The 24,602-nt window shown below is 40.1% G+C and overlaps 3 protein-coding genes across 6 annotated transcripts; all 3 read left to right on the plus strand.

Moving 5' to 3' along the window:
• Window positions 1-1,030: 1,030 nt before the first annotated feature.
• chkb (choline kinase beta) lies at window positions 1,031-10,690 on the plus strand. The gene is made up of 11 exons (XM_056386774.1): window positions 1,031-1,663; window positions 2,067-2,175; window positions 2,391-2,504; window positions 2,908-3,041; window positions 3,127-3,231; window positions 5,381-5,439; window positions 6,499-6,586; window positions 6,773-6,881; window positions 8,707-8,807; window positions 8,929-9,010; window positions 9,161-10,690. Exons 1-11 carry the CDS (start codon window positions 1,155-1,157, stop codon window positions 9,215-9,217), a joined length of 1,467 nt encoding a protein of 488 aa, XP_056242749.1. The 5' UTR covers window positions 1,031-1,154; the 3' UTR covers window positions 9,218-10,690.
• A 151-nt stretch (window positions 10,691-10,841) lies between these two features.
• On the plus strand, window positions 10,842-14,021 carry LOC130175992 (actin-binding protein IPP). Of its 3 annotated transcripts, none has more exons than XM_056386769.1 (8): window positions 10,842-11,600; window positions 11,696-11,884; window positions 11,999-12,183; window positions 12,339-12,690; window positions 12,817-12,962; window positions 13,111-13,265; window positions 13,452-13,620; window positions 13,773-14,021. In XM_056386769.1, exons 1-8 carry the CDS (start codon window positions 11,349-11,351, stop codon window positions 13,834-13,836), a joined length of 1,512 nt encoding a protein of 503 aa, XP_056242744.1. In that variant the 5' UTR covers window positions 10,842-11,348; the 3' UTR covers window positions 13,837-14,021. The 3 variants fall into 3 exon arrangements, with proteins under 3 accessions (XP_056242744.1, XP_056242743.1, XP_056242745.1); XM_056386768.1 differs by having other exon boundaries at window positions 10,844-11,600; window positions 13,452-13,609; XM_056386770.1 differs by lacking the exon at window positions 10,842-11,600 and having other exon boundaries at window positions 11,749-11,884; window positions 12,007-12,183; window positions 13,452-13,609.
• An 890-nt stretch (window positions 14,022-14,911) lies between these two features.
• On the plus strand, window positions 14,912-24,534 carry cpt1b (carnitine palmitoyltransferase 1B (muscle)). 2 transcript variants are annotated; one of them, XM_056386765.1, is made up of 19 exons: window positions 14,912-15,062; window positions 16,361-16,513; window positions 16,690-16,829; window positions 17,038-17,209; window positions 17,417-17,518; window positions 19,699-19,836; window positions 19,919-19,996; window positions 20,291-20,398; window positions 20,814-20,898; window positions 21,308-21,503; window positions 21,590-21,775; window positions 21,867-21,972; window positions 22,058-22,174; window positions 22,255-22,419; window positions 22,546-22,680; window positions 23,168-23,320; window positions 23,437-23,550; window positions 23,669-23,761; window positions 23,893-24,534. In XM_056386765.1, exons 2-19 carry the CDS (start codon window positions 16,373-16,375, stop codon window positions 24,025-24,027), a joined length of 2,364 nt encoding a protein of 787 aa, XP_056242740.1. In that variant the 5' UTR covers window positions 14,912-15,062; window positions 16,361-16,372; the 3' UTR covers window positions 24,028-24,534. The 2 variants fall into 2 exon arrangements, with proteins under 2 accessions (XP_056242740.1, XP_056242741.1); XM_056386766.1 differs by lacking the exons at window positions 14,912-15,062; window positions 16,361-16,513 and having other exon boundaries at window positions 16,693-16,829; window positions 17,057-17,209.
• Window positions 24,535-24,602: the final 68 nt, after the last annotated feature.

The following is a 24,602-nucleotide window of genomic DNA, read 5'->3' on the forward strand; positions in this document are numbered from 1 at the left end:
GTAAGACGCCGACCCCACAACAGACAAAGGATGTGAAACACACAACAGGGGTGGGCCTTTCCCTCAGGTATAAATGTTCAAGTTTCCCCATGCTCGGGGTCTTTCTTCATTTTGAACCGCTCGCACGTTGATTGACCTTTTCTTTGCAAAGAAAATAAAACCTTGTCGGCCGACGGAAGTCTCTATTTCATTCTTCACCAAGAGCAGAAAAATTTCCACGACAATACAAACTACTCTCTTACCAGTCAACCTACCACAAGCAGCGGTGGTGGGCAGGGCACAAGGCCTGGTGTAGATGTGCTTACAGCCCCAGTTTTTTATTTGATCACTTTTTTATATGGGAAAACCATGTTGAACAAAATATTAATCATAGCAGAGTATTTTCACATACTTTAAAACATGTCTGGAGGGGAACGTTAATACATTTAAGCCACTAAATAAACAAATAAACTGGCTTAGCCCAAGTTACCCACATTTGAGCAATTTGTGATCGATTTCAATATAGTTTTTATAATTTATATCCAACTGAATTCTGTGTGTTTTACCTTGAGTTTGCATTTGTTTCCAACTTATGAATGTCCATAAAGAATAAATGAGCTAGAACTTGAATGTCAAACATAAAGCATACTACAGGTTACTATACAATACAGTGTAAAAATCAACTTGCTTCAGAGTTACTTAAAATCCATCACAATGATATTAGTGCATAATACAATCCAACAGCACCACAAACTGCATCCTGCAAAATGATCATACAGTTCAATCAACATCTCTCTTAAAACATTAAACGTAAAACATAATTTCAACATAAACCATCATGAAGGCATGATTTTATTGCAGGACTGTTGTATTTGACTGCATTAGTTTTAGCTAGGTCAGGTACGCCTAATACACAGCCAACTGAGTGCAAATTCACGCCTGTCATAGCCCAAAACAAACACTTCATTTCCCAGAAACCTTCAGCGTACGAGAAGTTGACGTATAAAGTTACACCCCTAAAACGACCAATGGGATTGGCAGGTGAACTTATACTCGCATCGTGATTGGACGTTGAATACGCCAGTTCGACTCAGTCCAAATCATCGGGCGCTGCGCGTGCGAGGAGGTGTTTTCTGAATATATAATACTTTAATGGTTTCTATTAATCGCCTCCCATGCCATTCAGACCGTCCAGTTATGTTCGGCTCTTCCGGTTAAGTGGCTTTAACGGTGAACTGCGATTGTCAGCGAGTTCGTTCAGCCGTCACAGACCGACATTTCACACCGGTCTTCCTGTACTCTTCGCCCGGAAACTAACGATGCAGTCGAGTCGAAATGTAACCAGCAGCAGCGGGTGCGACAAGGAGGGCTTGGACGGAGCAGGCAAGCCAGGGCCAGTGCTTTCCAGCAACATTCCTACTGTCACAACAGAAGACACGGATCCTCCGACGGAGAAGAAAAGAGTGGAAAGCACGCTTGTCGTTAACGAGAGAAACCTGAGGACCCCGAGTCCACTGTGTGGGGCCAACTGTGATGACGACTCGGAGGCAGAGTCTTTCCGGGATGGAAGAACCGAGGAAGTCGACCGGGACACCAGGGGCAGAGGGTTTACTTGGTGCCGAGACTTTTTGTCAGGGTCGTGGAAGACTATCCAAGAGGATGATTTTCAAATCAGCATCGTCAGGTAAATAATGACGGTAAAAAAAAAAAGAAATTAAATTTAAAAAAACACTAAAATACCCTTGTAATGATGAAAGAGTGATATTAAGTTAGTCATTGTGGGGACCACTATTGCTTTGAGGACTCTATAACGGCCATCATTCACTTCCTATGACAGCGGTTCCCATACCTTACGATTTGTGTCATATTTTGTGTGAGATCCATGTTCTATCCCTGTAACACCATGGGATTGCCATTGCTCTGCCTTTCTTTAAGGAGCCCTCAATTTAACCATACAAGTGTGTGTGTGTAAAAGCATTCAAAGCAAACTGTCCAGCTGTTTTGTGACAAATTTTTATGACAGGATCCTGTGAGGTCATGTTATCTTTCCTTTGGTGTGATAACGCTTGCTGTTTTTTGTTTTGCAGTGGTGGACTGAGTAATCTGCTGTATCTATGTAGTTTGCCCGAGCATGTGCAGTCTGAGGGAGATGAACCTCGCCAGGTGCTCCTCAGAGTCTATGGTGCCATCTTACAGGTTGGTCTGCAGAGATGGAGTCCTCAAGAAACTATTGTTCTGTGAATATGTGTGGCTGCCCATATTTAATTATCATGGGAAGAATATTATAGTCTGATGAAAAAATATGTCATCACTGTTGTCAAACTACTGTAGCAGTCATTGTTCTTGTGGGACAGAAACCAAAAGCACTGACATATCATGTTGCATTCTCTTTCTGTGTGTCTCTGTCACAGGGAGTGGACTCTCTGGTGTTAGAGAGCGTGATGTTTGCCATCCTGGCAGAACGAACTCTGGGCCCAAAACTTTACGGCATCTTCCCCGAGGGACGCTTAGAACAATACCTTCCAGTATGATGCATACCTAAGTCTACACACACACAAACACACACACACACACACTGTCTCCCTTGTTTCACACTGCTGTCATCTTCAGCCAAAGTGGAAACAAAGTGACACATGACCTTGACTTTCATTAGATAAGAATAATTATTATTTATTGTGTAAAGCATTCAATAATCAGTGTCAAATTATAATGTGTAGGTTCTATGGAAAATATTTTTTGTGCTTTTATTACAAATAAAAATGCCTTTCAGAGATGCAGTCATATTGAAGAGTGCTCTTTAGTTGCTTATGTAATGCCATCAAATTTGTGGAGTTTTAAAGATTCTTTCTGTAGTTACCTGACCTAAGTGCCTAATAATGAGGAGGCATTTGCAGAATCTGTCATTGCTGTGTGTCTCTGTTTTCCCAGAATACTCGCATGCGCACAGATCAACTTTCACATCCTGCCATCTCAGCTGAGATTGCCACCAAGTTGGCACGTTTCCATAACATGCTCATGCCCTTTAACAAAGAGCCTAAGTGGCTGTTTGGGACCATTGACAGGTATGGACACCATGGTCTCCCCTTTCTACTACTAGAACCGTCTGTTTTTTAATAATTCTGTGTACTTTCTGTTTTTTCCCTTTAGATACATGGATCAAGTGATGAAGCTTAATTTTGTACGGGAGGCACATTTAAAGAAGTACAAGAAGCTGATGAAGTTGGACCTGCCTGCTGAGCTGGAGAGCCTCCGGTGAGTTGGGGCACAGGCCTCAGAAGGCCAAATACTGTATTGCATGGACTGCCTTTATGTTTGGTATATATAAAGCCGTAAAGTTGTGATAGGTAGGGTTTACGAAAGAAGTAGGATGAAACCTCTAGTATGTTCTCTACACTCCTTTCAGTACCACTCAGTGTCAGTTAGAGACAAAGCAAAGTCCTCTCGCCTCAAAGTTTTCCAGTCAGAAGGATGATGCAATCACTATTGCTTAAGCCAAGTGCCAACTAGATGTAGTTTCGTCAGAGCCAGTTCATATTACCTACTGTAATCAATATTTAGACAGAGTGAGAGTTTAGTCTGTTCATCTTCTCATGTTAGAGGTCCACCAACAAAAACCTCAATGGTTGAATAACAATTAGCATATGAGAGGCCAATTAAATGGTTAAATGAGGGTTTTCAGACCCTCTTGTCTGCCAGTGAGGCTCCACAGTAACCCTGTCAACATGTGGTTTCTAAAAGAAATTGGCTATTCTATCACCTAGTGTGTGCACTGTCGTATTCATTTTTATTTATCCAACATGTTAGGGGTTCACAATAAAACTTAAAGGCTTGTTCTGTTGATCTGTGGTCTACATTTACATTAATTTTGCTGAATTCAAACAATATGTCAGTTTACAGCATTAAACTAGGGACGTAGACAGCTTGATTTCTATTTCTAAATAGTCTTCCATGTTAAGTTAGATTAATGGTACAACTGGGTTTGCAACAATAAAATGTAGACAAACTGGTGACAAAAATGTACCAATATTTAGACAAGTACACAATGTCCACACCACCAGATTGGACAAGACTACAAATAAAATGTATGTGCTAACAGTAAAATGAGGTAATTTAGATTAATGTGAAAAGATTGTATGTTACATAAATAAGGCTGTAAGGGTTGTATTTGATTTGTTAGAGACAAAAATGTAATCTCAGGGACAGGACAAGCTGTCTTTCTGTTTGCAGTCCAAATGCTGACCTTTGTTCCAGTGCCTCCACGACTTCACTGCTGAGTCGTGCTGACAATCTGACCTCGGCAACCAATAGAGAATCAGCCCAGTGTTGTCTGTGTTTATCTGCGAACACACTTTTTATGTTGTGGACATGTACCAGTCTCACACTGAAGCAAACATAAGATGCAGATACCACTGCACGGATATCCAATGCTATCTGCTGCCATCATCTGATTTCTTCCAACTTACCTGAGTTGATAACACATCTTTTATTTAGATATAAGACCTAAAGGTACTTTGTTCATGGGTTCACTCTATGCAAGTCAGACCATCAGAGTGACATTTTGGGTTTGCTTTTTTTCTTTCCCCTTTCAGGCTTTATCACTCTAGTGTACTCAGTTATATTCTCCCAAATTTCAAGAGAGTTGAACACCACTCTTTCCACTTGTTGAATGAGCAGTTCTCGAGCTTTCCTATTCATACACACTAAGAAACATATTGGACAGACATAGCTGCTTTGAATGGCTTAGTATATATTACCTATGAATCCTATGTATATACCTGATATCCAGAGCAGATAATTAACCCATTTATACCGGATGCTGCGCAGCGCAACATTGAGTCTCCTGCTGGCTGCTGCGTAGCGCAGCATTGTTGATTCCTCATCATTTTCATGACGCATGCAGCATATAAATATGTAAAATATGTATAAATATATCATGAAAATGACGAGGAATCAACAATGCTGCACTACGCAGCAGCTGGCGGGAGGGGCAATGTTGCGCTGCGTAGCATCCGGTATGAATGGGTTAAACTAAGTTACATATTAGTTACATGAGGTACAGTTGAATGTTTATCTCATGTTTTGTATGTATTGCATGTATGCTGAGTAAGAGAGCAAGGGTGGAACTGAAGGGAGTATTATTCAAAGCAGCCGAGTTTTCTAGCATTAAAACAGTGAGTGTTGTCGATAACATGATTGTGTTTTATAGCCTCAGTGTAGTTTCTGTGGTCTAGGACACCTTCACCAACTTACTTTATTCTCAATTGAATATCTTTTCTTTGGACTTAATTTCTCATAATAATGTTTGAGTAACACTTTTGCATATGGAACACTGACAGTCTTTCTCTTCTGTCTTTTTCTTTCATCATGCACTCTGTTCATCTGGCTCTTATCTCCACAACAGTGCATTGCTAGCAGCGACTCCATCGCCAGTGGTGTTTTGCCACAATGACGTCCAGGAAGGTAAAAACTTCTCACATGCTGTCACACCTCTAATTTTGTCTGATTGATCCTGTCACCTGTCCTGTCTGGTTGTACTGATACATTTCATAGGAGAGTACTAGTATATTGCATAAGTCAAAGGACGGCTGTGGTGTATTAATAGGGACAGATCATATTTATAGGCATCATCATATGGGTGAAAATGAGCCACTGAAGATGAAGTGACAGTCACAGATTTAGGTTTCGAATGAATGGGATTGTCTCACAGAACAGGAAACCACCAAAGCTGAACTTACACTACATGGCACAAAAGTATGCGGACACCTGAACATTATACTTAAAGTTGCTTATTATGCCTCTGTGCCAGCAACAGCCATGATCGGACAGATGGATGTTTTTGCGTTGTTCGTCCGTCTCAAATTTGGCACAAACGTTCACTTTGACTCAAAGATGAACTGATTAAATTTTGGTGGTCAAGGTCACTGTGACCTCACAAAACACGTGAGAGAATCCCCTAAAAAATTTGGCATAAATGTCCATTTGGACTCAAGGATAAACTAATTTGATTTTGGTGGTCAAAGTTCAAGGTCATTATGACCACACAAAACATATTTTTGGCCATAACCCAATTCACGCGCTAATTAACTGCAACTGAGCTGGTTGGTGGAGGGAAACAACCACAAGACGGTAATCATGTGAATTATTATTCAGTTTTAACAACATCCACTTCTGGGATCTTTTCCCCCAAGATTTTGGAACCTATCTGCAGAGGTTTGCTCCATCTAGCCACAAGTGCATTAGCAATGTTTCGTACTGGATGGCCAAGCCTTGCTTGCAGGCTTTGTTTCTGTTCATCCCAGTGGTGTTAGATTAGGTAAGCACTTGGCAGACCAGCCAGTATGTGTGGTGACCAGTCTGACTAGTTTGGATAATTGTCAGTATAACAGAAATACCACTTTTCCATTTTGTTAAGCTAAAACATCCTCTGTGTTGAACCTGGCAGCAGCTGATACAATTAAATAGCATGACTCATCAGTGTGGGTGATGGTGGTTTTCTCACTTCTTGTTTTTCCTCTGCAGGTAACATTCTTATGCTGGAAGAAAGGGACCACTCCCCAGTAGAAAAACTCATGCTGATAGACTTTGAATACAGCAGTTACAATTACAGGTAATGTGTGAACTCTTAGTCATACATTTGGTGTAAAGGGATTGGTTACGTTTTTAGCAAATCATATGAGTCATACTTCAGCAGTAGTGATGCATTATGATTAGAAATGAATGGTTTTGGGCTCCAGTTTGGGATTGCACCTTGGTTTATTAATAAAAAAAAACATTCTATATTTTATTTGTGTAGGGGTTTTGACTTTGGGAACCATTTCTGTGAGTGGATGTATGATTACACCTACAACCAGTGGCCTTTCTACAAAGCCACACCGGAGAACTACCCCACCAGAGAGCAGCAGGTCAGTTTAAAGATTTTGCAGCCCGGTAAATCTCCAAGTCTGGGTGTCCACAGGAGGATTTATAGTTGCTAAACACTTATAAACCCTTATATCTGCTAGCAACTACTGTACATGACAGTGTCTTATAAACCATCTATTAAATCTTTCTATACTACTAAATAGGAAGACTTAAAATTAAGTGTTACTAATAGCTTTTGATAAAAGGCAAGCCTGCAAGCAGTGTTTCCTCTGGGATTTTTTTCAGCAGTGGGGGCATGCTATCGGGGTCTAATGTTACTTGTCTAATAAGATTACATTAAAAGTGTGAGTAACGTAACGCTAACAGCGTTATATAATTTACACTCACATCACATCTGATTACAAGTGTGAACATTAAAATACTATTTTTTACCTAACCATCATCATTTACGAGTCAGTAAAAGGCTTATGATAGGCTACCTGACTAGCGTCTTCTTCATCTGTTGTCTTTCTCTTCTTAGAGAAGTATCTGAACAAGCTCATCTGAAAATGCAGTCAGCAGTTAATACATAATGACGTGTAGATATTAGCTTAATGCTATCAATTAGTTTACCCAAGTTAGCGTCACTGAGTTGGCTAATAAGTCTACCTTTTCTCCGGTAATTCGCTGCCTTATTCCTCACGACTACACTTCTCTGACTCTGACCTGGTGCCTGACGTGACGTCACTTTCAAGGCCGCGCTCTCGCGAGTAATTAACTCCAATAGGATCCCCCAACCACCCCACTCACTCCCTCCCTCCCCTCCCCCCGCTGTTGCGCTCATCATCACACGGGCTGTGCTGTGAAGGTGGAGAGATGTGGCGGTGGTGCATTTGCGACAATAAAAAAAAAAAAAAAAAAAAGAAATAAAAGAAATTTGAAGGCGTGGCGGCTATGATTTAGCAGTGGCGGGCCGCCACTGCTAAATGAATGTAGAGGAAACACTGCTGCAAGTGAAACACTTACATGAAAGGCATTATATGCATTCAACAAAGATGGTGTAGAGGTTTTCTGCGACATTTTCGGTCATGCAATAGCAACCCTTCTAGAAGATTCCTGATTTCAGCATTTCCCTGCTGAATACTAGTTAGGTACACATTAATGGAATGGTTAAGTACTCCTTTCTCTCTGTGAAGCTAAGACCGATAACATCATCCTACAGCAAAGAGCAAAGGTGCTTAGGAAAAAGATGACAGAAGAAAAGTGTTGTGGCCTCACAGTGCCATCTAGTGGTAACATTTCTTACTGCACGTTAGAGTTGGAGGGCAAGCTCAAGCACTGAAGCTCATGCGGAAAATCTAATCAAACTGTCAATTTACCTTTCCCCCTTGGCAGTGTCCTCTGCCATCTGTTATTGCACAATAACACACTAACATTCATTGTCTACTAATTGGGTCCAATGTTACAATCAGAATTTATCTTTGGAGGTAACCGATGGCACGTTATTAGTCCTACTGGACATTCATGCTGGTGCATATGTACGAATCAGTAATGTATACCACTATACTTTGCGTCCTGTAACAGAGATTTAGGATTCACAGTTAAGTAAAAAAGCATATTAATTAGTAATAGGTAAAGTAAGAGTAATAATAACTCTTTCAATGTAATAAACTTGAAACTGAAGCTGAAACTAGTATTCCTATCTCTGAAGATAACTAAATGTAAGAAAACGTGTATGCCATAATAAAATATTAAATGGAATTAAGTGGAACAAATCTCAAAGAAATTTAGGAGGGAAGAAAAATAATATAACAAATCACCAACAAATATGATCACTGTACATGGAATGTAATAATGTCACAAATAATTGTTGCTCTTTTTTTGCAGCTTCATTTTATAAGAAATTATTTGTCAGAGCAGAAAAGATACTCTGATGTTACCATGGACCAGACACAGACTGAAGAGGACATGATAATTGAGGCCAACAGGTAACACAGTGTTGTAATAACTTACAGCAGTGGTGAATATGTATCATTTAAACTTTTAGCAAAATCACAAGGACATTGACATTATTTTGTTGTTTATTTGTTTGTTGCTTTTAATTTGTAGATATGCATTAGCGTCGCACTTCCTTTGGGGGCTGTGGTCCATCATTCAAGCCAAGATATCCAAGATTGAGTTTGGATACATGGTAAGATAATTTCTTGTTTTATTTATTTATTTATTTATTTTATAGTCTGATGGAAAAACAAGTCACACATTCATATTCTTCACTCACCAGTATTTATTTAGTCTTTAATTTCAGTTGATCCTTCCTGGTAGTAACAATATTGTTTTGCAGGACTATGCCCAGTGCCGTTTTGATGCCTACTTCAAGCAAAAAAAGCTCTTCTCCTGAATTCCACCATGTAACATCAGAATGTACTGTCGCATTGATTTGTCCTTGTCATTCTTCATGCCTAGCTCAAGTTTCTGTTAAGGTCTTTTTTCTTTGTTTTTTTGTTTTCCCCTCAGCTGTGTGTTATTGAAACTCCCAACTCTATGCAGCTCTGCTTGTGACAAGTAACATTTTGTTAGTGGTAGGAATTTCCACTTTAAGACTGTGCACAAGCACAATCTAAGCTTTCAGGCAATCCATTTTATTGAAACACCTATAGCCATAGTGTGAAACTTTTTTAGGGTAGATATAGCTCTCTAGCACTGAGTATTATTAGTATTATTTTAAGGGGCTCAGTCAATGTGATGTTCAACTATTTTATTTTATCACCCATTTTTACATGCACTTCACTTCTTTGGACCATATTTTGACTTTGGCATTGTTAATTGTTTAGCTGTGCTCTCTGTGCATGTCAGTGGTGGAGAATCCCGGTTGCCAGAGTATTCAGGTGTTTTCATTTCAGATTGAAAATCTTACTGTGGAAGGCTTTTGTGTCTTTGCTTTAGTGTTTTTAGTCATTCTACCTCACTTCTTTCTTCTCATGTTCATTCTGCATTCAGGTGAATAGATTTGATAGGGACTTATTTTAAGGGCATCCTGTGAAGGAAGAAGCAAACTTAACATTCTCACCTAGCTACTCAAAACTTTAACTATCTCATGTGTCACAGGTAGTTTTACTGTAGAGTATGTGAAAATATTCCCCACCAATCTTAAATGTTAAGTTAAAACTTTATCACAAGGGCTATTTTATTCAGTATCGCTGTAGTCAACAATACTGTTAATGTTACTAAGTGTGTGGCATTTAAGTCAGTGAAATTGGATCTTGTCTCCACTTTTAGATATCAGTTATTGACTGTACATTTCTGCTGCACCTTTAATTATCCATCCATATTTATTTCAGTTTGTTTTACCTCTGATGTCAGTCTGATTTATTATTTGTTCTTTTTTTTTTGTTTCTCTCTGCCAAGAATAACTTGGAACATTAGGTTGTATTAGGTTAACTAAAATGTCCATTTGGCACATATATGTGACCACATTAAACTGGATTGCCTAAATTAGAGCCAACAATAATTGAAATCTATGTTGGAATGAAGTGACATGACTTTCCTGTTGCTCACTTGAATGTGAAGTGGGGTTTTCAAATGTTCTAGAAGCTTTGTTTGAATCTCTTTATGATTTTTTATTTATTTAGACTGTCTCCTGAACTCCTGACCGAATGCACTGCCATCAATTAACATCTCCATAATTTTGTTTTACACATAGCTGCATCAGTTTACAGAACCTTAACTGTGCCTCATTAACTGTAGCTGTTTTTATAGCAAAACTGTCCCAGAACAGTTTAATTCTGTTAGAACTTCTCTGTATTATGTTGGTCCTATTTGCACTACTAAAAATATAATTTAAAAGCAAATAAATTCATGTGCTTAGAACCTCTTTCAGTGTACCCATTTTTCTTCTCATCAGTGAAGTGCCTAAAATAAAAGATATTGTAACAAATGTATGAAACATGAAGTTACACTCATATTACTGCCATCTAACTGCAAGGTAATTTGAGTGCCCCATGATGACGTCAAGAGCAGAGTGAAGGCGGCCATGTTTCATCCCAGAGGGCTGACTGTTGTCCCACCTCCATGTGCCAAGAATAGACCAGCAGAAACAAGTCCACTGCTCAGAGATCAAGGGATACTTTTGAATCAGCTGGATTTGTTGCAGAACAAACAGGAATTCTGAGGTTAAAGTTGTTACTTTACCAGCCTTTTATTTACCATGCTGTTTCTGTTAGCACGCGGTCTTAAATCGCTGACAGCTGCTTCACTGTTTGTGCTGTGAAAGGGCATGTGACTGAGAGCTGAGGCAGGGAAAAGAAGACAAGCCGGTGGTTCATGGACTAAACTTGAACATTCTCTCCTCCGTTTTTGCATTGTAACAGTGGCTATTTTGAAGTCTCCGGGGGGCTTGCGTCACCTTATATGGAGGATTTACAGTGCCATTCTGAATTTGTAATTAGAGCAGTGGTTGTGTGTAACATCTGGTACAGACAGCTATTAAAAGTGCTTGGAATGGGTTAAACTTAGAACACTATATCAGTGAGATGAATCCTTTCAGGCAATATTTTATGACACTCTTTGAGTGGATAGGCTTATGGCTGAAATATGGACTTACAAGACTTTGGAGAGCTTTTCCAATAGTCAATACTTGGATAGCATCCCCAGGTATCAGCGATAGGCAATCATGCCAAGAAGACTCAGAGGAGTGGAAAACCAATGAGGCACTCCGGACATATCGCCTAGGAGATGGAAGTAAAACCATGGTTACTGTCCAAACCAGTACACATGCTTTCCATGTAAGTAGAAAACAAAACAATTCTTCCAGCTGTGCATGTTAATCAAAAACTAACCAAAGGCCGTAGAAGACTGACTTTAGTAATTCATTTTTAAGGTGGACCTTGGAAGACTTTCAGAGTGCAGTGAGTACTTCCGGGCCTTGTCCCAGTCCAAAATGAGAGAAACCTCAGAGAGCCTCATCCACCTGGACCATTTGTCCTCCTCCGTCTTCTACAATCTCCTTGAATTCTCCTTCTATAATAAATTTAAAGTCCCTCAGAAAGAGTTGGGCACACACATCCAGGTATGCAATCAGAGATTCAGATCTCCATAGACAATTATCCATGTCCCTGTATTGCTCTGATTCAACTCAAAACTAACCTACCACCTCATGCTTCAACCCTTTCTGACACTGGAGGTCAGCAGCTATCTCCTGACTGAGACCTTCCTCTCGAAGTGCCTGTCAGTCCTGGCAGATGGACTCAGGCCAGATAACTGTTTATCCTACCTCAATCTGGCTCAGGAGATCTGTTGTGCAGAGCTGAAGATGACAGTGTTGACCTACATGAGTAGAAACATGATGGAGCTGTCACTCCTCACCAAGTAGGTAACACTTAATGGTATCATTAAATGATTGTATAGCTCAAATTAATTCAGTTCTAATTTTGGTAAAGCTTTGGACTGTAATCAGGATTTACTACAAGAACTGAGTTTGCCACATTTCTTTCTTGTCATTATAAAACTGATTCATCCCTCAGGTGTCTGAACGATGAGGAGAAGGATGAAATTATTAACCTGAGGATGCAAGGAGACCAATATCTCTGCAGTCTCAGGAAAGAGAACCTAACTTCTTGGAACGACCCAGAAACAGAACGAGCCCGACATATCTTCATCCTGAAAGGGTCAGAGGACAGTGAAGACTGGTATCCAGTTACAGAGCTTCCTTTCAAGGCTGATAAGTGGTGTTTCACTACAGTGGTTCTGTATAACTACCTGTACATCATAGGAGGCTACCGGCAGCATGTGAAGAGAGGCTGGGAGTTCAAGATGGCTTCCTTTAGGTATAATCCCTTTACTCATACGTGGGCATCAACAGCTCCTCTCATTAAGGTGAGACAGTCTTCTGGCTTGTAAATCAAGCTGATCTGTCTGTCTTAACCCAAGTGAAACTTCTCTTGCCTTGTCAGTCATTTATAAGACACTAAAGTAAACTGTCACCATCTCCTGCGTCCACAGCACAGACGGCATTTCAGTGCAGTGGCCTGTGGAGGCTGTATTTACGCCGTGGGAGGCTGGTACTTGGACTCCCTGGTGACTCCGGACTCCAACACTGCTCTCTATACAGCTGTAGAATGCTATGATCCATGGGAGGACACATGGAGGTTTGTGTCCTCTTTGTCAGTGTAAACCAGCTGGCAGGTTTGTGTAGCACTGGATCTAAGCTTTTCTAATTGAAATGTTTCCCCTTCAGAAAAGCATTCTTCAGTCATTTGTTGGTGCACTGGTGACTGAAAATAATCTCTGTCTTAGGTTTGTCTCCTCCCTGCCACTCACTGACTTCCAGTTTACTGTGTCCTTGTCCCATGATGTGCCCCTTGCTACTAGCCATGGACACTGTCTTTATGTGTTGGGGAGTATCCAGAGAACTGGAGAGAAACTGCTGCTGCAGTACAACACGAGACAAGGTACAGCGGTACAGCTCTGTTTGATCAGAACATGGTTTTATTTCCAGCTCAGAAAGCTCATACTTGTCTTCTCCATTGCTTTCAGCTCAGTCCACTCACTTTAGATTTACAGTTTAGACTGTTTCCTCACATGCTCATCAGGACATATATAAAAAACGGTGCCTCTGCATTTTCTCTTTGCTCTAGACTCCTGGTGTGAACTACTTCCCACCCTCACCAGAGCAGATGCAGATCTTCCTACTCTTTACTTCCTGGGTGTCACTGACAGGCTGCTTGTGATTGGTGGAAACAACTCGGAGAACGTTGTAACATCGTTCTGTGTGCAGTCACAGAAATGGGGACAGGTAAGAATCAGGTAACAAGAGACTGAGACTATGTTTACCAAAAAAATCCATCACTACTTCCTCACAGTCAGAGATTCCTGAGTTATGTGCATCTGAACATGAACACATCTTGTCTAGTATTTTTAAATAAAGTCAAAATTTCCTTTATGCTTTTTTCATCCAGGTGCACAGGGCTGAGAAAGTGGCATTTGCAGGACAGGGTACAGTTGCAGGTGACAAGGTCCTGATGCCAAGTATCGAGCACAATGCTGTTGCAAGGATAGATCTCAAAACTCTCTCTCTCACAGCTTTACCTCCTCTACCAGTCTCCATGCGCTATGAAGCTGTCTTTTATCTTCATTTCTAATGTTATAGAGGGCTTCATTGCTATACTGTACATTTTTTGTTAATAAATGAATGTAATAGCACTTAAGTCTCCATCTCCTGTTGACTCCATCTACTGGTTAACAGTGGGGATTATGGTTGTCACTTGTGTTTAAAAACCAAAGACTAAGGCACTGTAGTAAATCTGGGAGAAAAAAAATTTGAACACTATAGAGAACTTCAGAACTTGACTTTAATTGTAAATTATAATTGCTTTTAACTATTCTTCTGTTGGGACTTTGTTGCATATTAGACCTGTTTGTGTGCCATTATATTCTGTATGTGTAGTTTTTGCTGTTGTCGCCTGTTTATGAGATTCAAAATCTCAATGAAATGAAAATGAAATTTCATGAATAGAAATCTACAGAGCTTTTCCTGAATTGTAACACCCAGTGAACTGTAACACCCAGTGTGGGTGGGTGGGTGGGTGGGTGGGGTTTACTTTTTTGTTTGTTTACACTAAAGACATTTCTTCCTTTCTTTGTTACATTATTGGTGGATTTGAAAGTTGTGATGCTATGAACTAAGCTCACACAACTGGCCACACAAGGTCACACACAATTTAGACAATATATTTTGTTTTTGTTTCTCTATACATAATCATGTTCCATTTTCCAACCATCTAATCAAATGAAAGTCATGATGCTTGAATCTGCTGATGATTTTACCCTCTCACAGTTATATCTTCATTATCATTTTGGAAAAGTGCTTGTACTCTCTGTAGGTGAAAAGGAAATGTCACATTGCTCTCAGTTACATCCTAACACAGCACTGCAACATATTCAGTTACACAGCAGAGACCTCGCGGCACATGAGGTTAGGCTCTGTCTATGTTTGGTGTCTGGTTACAAAAAGAAGCATGTCACAGATGAGAAAGAGAGAGAGGGAGAGGGGGTGGGGTTGGGGGGGGGTGAGTGGTGCTGGGTAAGTGCAGACGGGAGCTCTGATCTCACTACCTGAGGAAAGCCATTTCAAGGGCACTGGAGTCAGACAGAGAGCACTCAAGCCTGAGTGCAAAGGAATTTCACTGCCTCAGTGGCAGAAACCAGTCACAGCTTGAGTGGATTGCACTGACACTGCTCGGACAACGGTAAAATATGGGCCTGCTTCTTGTTTGTTGTTCTTATTCATATCTGCATGTTGTTGTATTAGCTGCGGAGGTTTTTGTGACTGACAGTTGTAGAGTAAAATTAATCACATGCTGCATGTCCAAAAAGGTAATGGTGAAAATGCTAAATGATCGACATCTTTTCATGTCTTGTACTTCATGTGTCATTTATGTCAAATGTTAGGTGGAAATCATGATGGGGAAGTACAATCACACAGAGCTCAAACATTCATTTTAGCTTTTTAAACATTTTCTAAAAAGTTGTACAGTAGAAATCATGTTGACCTTTAACATGTCCGATAGATTCTCGCAGTATTCTCTAATACCAAAGGGTTTAGCACTCATCTGTGGGTTGTACTCTGTGTTTATATTTTCATGCCCATCTCAGGTTTGTGCACATGCTCAGCCCGTGTGCCGCTATATATGGCCATTGAACTTTGTCCCACTTGGTGACTGTTCAGTCATATGACATGGAAAAAGAAATCCTAGACCTGTTACCCTGGCCATTACATGGAGTGGCTTGTGAACTCCAAATATTTGTGTTTAGCATTTAACAAGGCCAAATCATTTAAAATACAATAACTGAACTCTTCTAGCTTTGCAACATTTCATGCTGACATCCATGAATCCCATATCAGTGTCCTTTCTTGTCACATTATGAGCAACCACTACAGACAAACAGTGCAACTTTCTCTTTAGTAATTTAACAACTGTGAGTCAGATCTGTCAAAGTCTGCCTATGTTCTTGTTACTCTTTATCAATTTAATGTCTATTGAGTTATTTTAGAGGTTAATTAGCAAAAAAAATAGATGTTACTCTTATTTAATGCCACCATAGCAGTGAATTAAATATCTCAAGATTCTAACAATGTTGAGATGAATTAAATTGAAATTTGGGTTATTACTGCAGGCGCATTTCCATGGGAGATTGTAAGAAATAAAAGCGTTATCTAATCTTCAGATATTAAGGGATATGGCTAATGGACATTGAAATCTTGGAAGGACCTTCATCTAGAGCTGAAACAAAACAACATACATTGTTTGATGACATTTAAAGTATAGATGACATAAAAATTACTTAAGAGTTTATGTGATTTTTGTGTTAACATTAAAACTTAAATATAAGGTTAACAGATTAAATAATATTTCAGACTGTGAAATGTGTTAGTGCTAAGTTTAAGGTTTTTTAATTCTTTTTTATAATATCATTATTCAAATATTATATATTTTTAAATATTCCAGTCAGAAACCTGATAATTTCCCTTTGCTTTTCATGTTAGTAATACCCAGCGATGGCTGAGGCGCATCAGGCGGTGGGCTTCCAGTTCACCGTGCGCCCTGATGGTGTGGACCTTAAGCTGAGTCAAGAGGTCATCAAAAACATCTACCTATCAGGAGTGACAGCATGGAAGAAGAAGGCCATACAATTCAAGGTATAGCCAGATATACCTCTGGTTATCACTGTTCAAAAAATGTGGAGTCACTCATGATTATAGTTTAGTATTTACAATGCGTGTGTTTGTGCATTTGCTTTCACGTTGTCTGAGCAGAGCATAGGACACAAAGATTCATGCTGTGTTTATACTGAATCCTGTTTTTTTATTCACAGAATGGAGTATTGGCTGGAGTCTATCCAGCCAGTCCGTCCAGCTGGCTGATAGTTGTGATTGCCATGATGAGTTCCTTGTATATACGCATAGACCCCTCTCTAGGAATGATTGACGCCATCAAGGATAACCTACCACAAAGGTCAGAACCCCCCCCCCCCCCCCCAGTCCAGCATGATCTTTCACTGTTTTGGTTCAGTTTTTAAGTATTCTGCTGGAGCATAGGCTTGTTTAGATGAGCTATGCAGTGAATCAGTTGTTTCAAATCTACATTTAAAGCCTTTTCTGTTTGATTTCATCTTTGAGTTTTGATAACATGACAAGGGCAGTGTTGTGCCTTTTCTGAGCAGAGACTATATGTCAGTGCAGACCCGAGCGGTGCTGAGTGCCATCCTCTTTGCCACTGGTCTGTGGCTGTTCCTCATCTACCTTTTGAGATACACTCTCAAAGCTCTGCTCTCCTACCATGGCTGGATTTTTGAATCCCATGGAAAAATGAGCACGTCTACCAAAGTGTGGCTGGTATGTTTGTCCTTCTGTCTTTCACAAACATTTCAATTTGTACTTCAAGTTGCATTGAATTGTCCGGTTTCCATTACATCATCGATGTAATCTTCATATCCCTCCCTCAGTACAGAGGGTGTGGTTGATTCTTGTTAGAATCTGGTATAAAGGATAATCTGTTTTACCGTCTGTGTTTGATGTATGGTGTTGTTTGTTTGTTACCAGAGCCTGGTGAAGATGTTCTCTGGACGCAGACCGCTGCTTTACAGTTTCCAGGCGTCTTTACCCAGGCTCCCTGTGCCCAGTGTGGATGATACAATTCACAGGGTGTGTAATTCCACAGTATTGATTTTTCATGACCAGAAACACACAAGTGAATGTGGCCCAAAAGTTTCTTAAAATACATGGCATGGACGTACACAAAAGACATCATTTTACCTATATGGTGGATATTTCAAAGAAATCTAGACTTGTGCACTTAAATAAGCTAATTCATTGAAATTCTTCAAACATGTTCAGCTGTGATTAAACATATTGAGAAAATCAGCACAAAATCTGCTACAATCTACTACAAAACCCCCAACCTGCTCTCCCAACACTCGCAATCCAAGGTTTTGAATTATAGGTTCTCAGCGGAGGCTATTATCCGTTGATAACATTACACTGACAGGCTACAGCCTATGATCACAAGATGAAGGACAATATCAACACCTGCAGATATATTCCATCATACAGGATTCACGATACATGAATAAAACAATACTTTCCTGGGCCAGCAGCAACAATATCAACGCATTAATGTACAGTGTGTAGCTGAACGGCGTATGCAAGCACATACTGCCCTACTTCTACCAACAGTTTCATGATTCAGATTCTTCTATCAATCCATCACTCTCTCTCACACACACACCCACACAGTGATCGACTCATACTGCTCTGCTTAGGTAGACTTATGACAAATAATGTATGTAATCTGTACCATTCAGGCTTTCCATCATATAAACCATCCTGATATAGAGACGCAATACAATAGTCATATGTTTCTAAAAACCTACCAATGTTAACTACTTCTCATTGTAAACACAACACCTTGGAGAGAAAAATATATACATATAGGATATAGGATCCATAATGTGTGAATAATAATGTGAGAGGAACTAGGCCTACCTGATGTGACGGTATTCTTTCTGGCCTTTCTCCTCCAAAACTCCTCCACCGCATCAAATCCACGTCTCAAACCAGTTCGACTCTGTTGCAAGGATTGATGAAGAGCTCAAGCGTCGTTGCCTCCTCCTTGTTCTCAGTTCATTTTTAATTCTCATAATGTCCGAAAACAGGTAGAAAGTAATAAATTGTTGGGCTGCTAAACAGATAACTCAGTCAAGCTACTCAGGTGGAGATGAGGGGGGAGCAGGTGGACAGGTGTCCGTCGCAGGGCTGTGGCTCTCGGATTCTGTTTGTTGTGGCTGCTGTCGCTCTTCCTCTACAACATTAATATCGTCCTCTCCAGACTCTTTGTTAATGCTAGCAAGCTAAGTAGCCGACTTTCGAAAAAGTCTTATACGTGTTTCTCTGAATCCATTTGTTTTCCATGATGTTTCAACAAGTGTCTTTCGTGACCTCCCGACTTTGCCGCTAAATTTCTTCAGTCACCAACTGACCTCTGACCTCATTCTTCATCGTCATGATACGCACACACGCGCGCGCACAAACACACACACAGCTAGAAAACCGATTATAGCTTTTCTTATTTGCAAATAAACTCTGCATTCATTGGTTCGTATTTAAACATACACACACTCAATTCATTTATCTGATTTTATTAAAAAAAACAAAAACAAAAAACAAACAAACAAAAAGGCCACAGTTGGTGGGAGTTTGGAGGCCCCCTAGAGGTCGGAGGTCCCCGGGGGGGCACTGGCCCAGTGCTCCCTGTTGGTATTTGGGGAAAATGCCTGACCTGTATGGGTGGAGGACAGGTCAGTCAAGGCCTGTCTGAATATGTATGTCAGCCTCAAGCCACATGACCAGAAACTGACTATAATCATATACCAACTATCAACTATATTGAAATGTAATATAGTGTAACCTGTTATGTAAACAGACCCTTTTCTCATGTTATCCATTTGATTATTTCAAAACTAATATCACATATCTTCCATTTATTACTTTTACAGCTTAAATTTCAACCTATCTAACACATGACCTAAACCTACACAATGAAGCCTTTTCTAAACATTTGATGAATGTAGCTTGTTTAACCATACAGATAATGGTTCGACTATATCACCATATACTGTTCCTGCTGCCCTTCTGCATCTTGTGAAAGTTAAATAAAGTTGTACTGTAGTAAAACCTGTCATTACTCCGTAGCCGCACTGCACATCTGCTAGGTATTTTTTTCCAGGTTTTCTGTTTGTGTTCCTCAGCAGCTCTATTATATCAGCTGTGTTTCTACATAACACTGTTCCCTTGTCCTGACATCACACACCATGTTTTCCCCACAGTACCTAGAGTCAGTTCGTCCTCTGCTGGACGGTGAGCAGTATAACCAAATGGAGATTTTGGCCAATGACTTTAAAGATTCCAAGGCAACCCAGCTGCAGAGATACTTAATCCTAAAATCCTGGTGGGCAACAAATTATGTGAGTAGTCTTTAAAGAAGTGATACAATATTAGAATTCAAATTCAGCTGAATCATAATGTTATAATCTATATCTGCCCTAGGTAAGTGACTGGTGGGAGGAGTACATCTACCTCAGGGGGAGGAGTCCTATCATGGTGAACAGTAACTTCTACATAATGGTAAGAAAGGCTGTCACCAGATCAGTTTTCTTATACAAGTGGAGTGTATTAGTAATGCTCTGTTTTAAATTTTAGTCGGCTAATATAGAAATTATACATTATAAGGTGGGAAAGTTATATGCAATACATATATGCAATTCCTTTAATTCTCAAAACTTGACCTTTCTAGTGGCCAGTAAGAATTTTTGCAATAAATGTCTTGTTTTGATTTATATATGTACTCTGCTTTACGTCTTTATTTATGTTGACTCAGTTTGTCTTGTTTGTCTATTTGGTGCATTTATTTATGTGAAGGACCTCTTGTACATGACCCCAACACACCGACAGGCTGCGCGGGCGGGGAATGTGGTCCATGCCATGCTGCAGTACAGACGCAAACTGGAACGTGGTGAACATGCACCGGTAATGCTTGCTATGGCATTACCTCCATGTAATGACTTTACTACATTATTACATTTTTCTCCATGTACCTTCTATCTAGTCTATGAATAAACACTGAGCCTTTTACATATTCATGAGTACACAAGCAACAATCAAAGTTAAAGTTAATCCATACTCCATACAACCCCAAACGGTCATCAGATTTCTTTTTTGATATTCATAAATCCTTATTAGTGCATGGGAGTATATAAAGCACCTTTTTCCAACTCAGCTGTTACCACTTTAAACCAACAAGAAGAAAGTAGACAAAAACAAAAATATAGAAATAACTTGTGCAAAATAACTAAAGCTATTCAACTTTGGCCTTTAAATCTATTAGATTTCTTTTATCATTGATTTAAACTTAGGGATGATTTCATTTCTTTTTCCTTTTCAGCTGAGGGCTGTGGGGACTGTTCCTATGTGTTCTACTCAGATGGAGAGGATGTTTAACACCACTCGCATCCCCGGCATTGAAACAGGTGAGCACCTTTTCAGGTCTGCATAGTTTAAGGGGTGAATCAACACTTGGTGTTGTCAAGTAGGACAGACAGTTCCTTCTGTGCTGGATTCAAACTTTCCAGCTGAAGTTTTGGCCACACATACATGTTTTCCACTAGTTTTTAAAAGCTGAACACATGCTTTGACATCCGTAACTGAGAGATGGCCACAAGTGTAACAGGCTAAATAAGTTGCAACCCACATAGAGCAGTTTTCTGCTCAGTGTGTGTTTCAATGTTGATTTACCCTCTAACAACTGCACTGAAGGCAAAAGGTGTGAGCTGGTTCCTAATTGATTGCACTTCTGATAATATTCTACCTTTACTCTTTGTTGTTACAGCAAACATTACTTACTTTGTTGTTGTCGTTCTGGCTGAACTATCCCTGCAGATATTGTGCAGCACCTGACCGACCGTAAGCACCTGATTGTCTACCACAAGGGCCGGTTCTTCCAAGTGTGGCTGTACACTGGAGGGCGCCACCTCTTACCCAGTGAACTTGAGACTCAGTTTCAAAAGATCCTCAATGATACATCGGAACCCCAGCCGGGAGAACTCAAATTAGCTGCCCTGACTGCAGGAAACAGGTATATACAAACACAAACACATGCACAGGACACATACTCACTCACTGAGATAAATATAGATCAAATTGTCTCACTCTCATCTCTAGAGTTCCATGGGCTCGGGCTCGGATTAAGTATTTCAGCCTGGGAGTAAACAAAGTGTCCCTGGATGCCATTGAGTCAGCTGCCTTCGTCCTGACACTGGATGATGAGCCGCAGGGTTATGACTCTGCAAAGACCAATTCACTTGATAGTTACGCCAAATCCCTGCTCCATGGAAAATGTTACGACAGGTAGGCAGAGGAGGGGAGACCTCATTTCTTATCCTCATCACTGGCTCGAATTTTAGTGCTTTATTTCCCTAAAAATGTTCTTGTCCCACAGGTGGTTTGACAAGTCTTTCACCTTGATCTCTTATCCAAATGGAAAAATGGGGATAAATGCTGAACATTCTTGGGCTGATGCACCAGTTGTAGGACATATGTGGGAGGTATGAAATGTGCACAGGTATCATATGTTAAAGCAATAATTCAAAGTTTACAATGATATTCAGTTGTCCTTTTCTGTCTGTGTAGTATGTCCTTGCAACAGACTGCTTCCATCTTGGCTACACAGAAGAGGGACACTGTAAAGGGGATGTGAACAAAGGCCTGCCTCATCCCACTCGACTGCAGTGGCAGATTCCAAAGGAGGTGCAGTAGAGCCTGTTATTAGCATGTTGTTTGCTATGTTAGCAATGTTTCCATCATTAAATGATTTCGCCCACTCTTAGTGTCAAGAGATCATTGGGACCTCATACCTATCGGCCAAGCAGATAGCTGATGACGTGGACTTCCATGGTTATCTCTTTTCTGAGTTTGGGAAAGGTCTTATCAAGAAGTGCAGGACCAGCCCTGATGCCTTCATCCAACTGGCCCTGCAGTTGGCACAGTTCAGGGTAGGACTCCAATCAGCCCTGTGTGTCTGGAATCACATTACTGACATTATTGCTCACCATCGTCTTTTAAATGTTAAGTTGTATCATTTGCCATCATTAAATCGCATTAATCCATCTGCTTTATAGGACCAGGGAGTGTTTTGTCTGACGTACGAGTCATCAATGACTCGTATGTTCAGAGACGGTCGGACGGAGACGGTACGCTCCTGCACCTCTGAGGCTGTTGCATTTGTCAGAGCCATGGAAGACGCAAGTGGAACAGTAAGGAAACACATACATGCACAGAAACACAAAAAATTAATCAGGATAATGCAACATAAAAGCTACATTACATAAAGTTCTGTTGGTTTCAGCTTTGCTTAGCTGCTCAAATTGTATTTGTAGTAGCAAGTCCAGCAGACTTTGGACATATCTGGTGTCAAATGTATGTGTGTTATCAGGCTCACAAATTCACAATCAGTGACATCTGCATCGATCCTACTGATAAGTATGTGGCAGGCCATGCTGTAACAGGTCACATTGTGCTGCTGTGGACTTGGTCACCAAGACCTACTGACAATATGTCCCTGTGTGTCAGTGCACTGGACTTTGAACTCTCTGATGTTCTAGGTTAAACTAACACTCATGACACAACAGAAAATAAGGTCATTTTGATATGATGTTAATGTCACAAGTACAGGCTTGGATACTATTCTTTTGTGAGAACAAGACTCTAAATTGTGTGTTTTCTTGTTGTCTTTGTGATCAGAATGTCCAGAGACTTGCCCTGTTTCGGAGGGCAGCAGATAAACATCAAAACATGTATCGTCTGGCCATGACTGGTTCTGGTATTGACCGTCACCTCTTCTGTCTCTACATAGTGTCCAAATACCTTGGCGTTGACTCACCATTTCTTGAGAAGGTTACAGCATCATTTTTATTGATTTCTGATTCAAATGATTATTTTTATACCTATCATAACCTTTCTTCTTTCTAATCTGCCATTTCCCTCACAACATTCAATGCCTTTGTTTCTAGGTGCTTTCAGAGCCCTGGAAGTTGTCTACCAGCCAGACTCCACAGCAGCAGCTCAATTTAGTTGACATCAACAAGTTCCCTAAATATGTGGGTGCTGGTGGAGGATTTGGCCCAGTGAGTTAGATCATTTCATTTTATGTGCACAAGTTCCATGCTCATAATGTTTGGCTCAGTTGTCCCGATCTGGAAGGTTTAGTGCAATAAAATGATGGTATCTCCCATGTACCCTCAGGTGGCTGATGATGGCTATGGTGTGTCTTATATCATTGTTGGGGAAAACCTCATCACATTCCACATCTCAAGCAAGTTCTCTAGCCCTGACACAGTAAGAGCACAAAATGAGATTACTGCATATTATTGATCCATCTGTAGACTGTTTAGGTAACCTTTCAAAACTCAATAGTCTTTTCTGTCTCACTCTCATTATTCATTATTCCCACTCTGTGTGACCTGCAGGACTCATGCCGGTTTGGTCAGCACATTCGGAAGGCCATGCTTGATATCCAAGGACTTTTCAAGCCTGAAAATGATAAGAAGATGGTGGAGCATGGAAAGCTTGTGCAGCTGGAAAATGGGAAAAAGCACATATAACAGACATTGTGGGTTGCTCTGATGGGTTTGGCTGACAGGCAACTTGTGAGTCAGTCTTTGACAGGCTTCATTCATATAAACAAAACAAAGTCCTGGTGACAGGTTGCACTTGTGATCTTTTTGCTTTTCTGGTGGGTCATATTATAGGAGGATGTCATTCCGCTCACTCAGACAAAAGGAAGAGTTGTTACACCTCTAATTTATTTCTATTTATATTGTACCTTTCACAGCTGTTTGGTGCTGGGGGAAAGATGTACTCTTTGATTTTGGCACATTTAGATTTTGCAATGACTGTTTTTTTCTCCTTGAAACAGTTTATCAGTTTATACCATGGACTGTACATGAAATTAATGTTATGTAATGAATCTAAATATAATATTTAGGTGTGGTCTATAGTTTGTTCATATGAAGCTTGTAAATATATCTACCTAAAGATTTCAGTGCTATGTTTTAAGATGTAAATCATTTGTTATATGCCAGCATTTATAAATTTGCCTGCTCATTTTAGGGTGTTTGTCATTATTGATTTAAAATAAAACACCAATACACATACATTACATACGATTACTGTTACT

Source organism: Seriola aureovittata, chromosome 10 (genome assembly GCF_021018895.1).
Source record: "Seriola aureovittata isolate HTS-2021-v1 ecotype China chromosome 10, ASM2101889v1, whole genome shotgun sequence".
NCBI classification, from domain to species: domain Eukaryota; kingdom Metazoa; phylum Chordata; class Actinopteri; order Carangiformes; family Carangidae; genus Seriola; species Seriola aureovittata.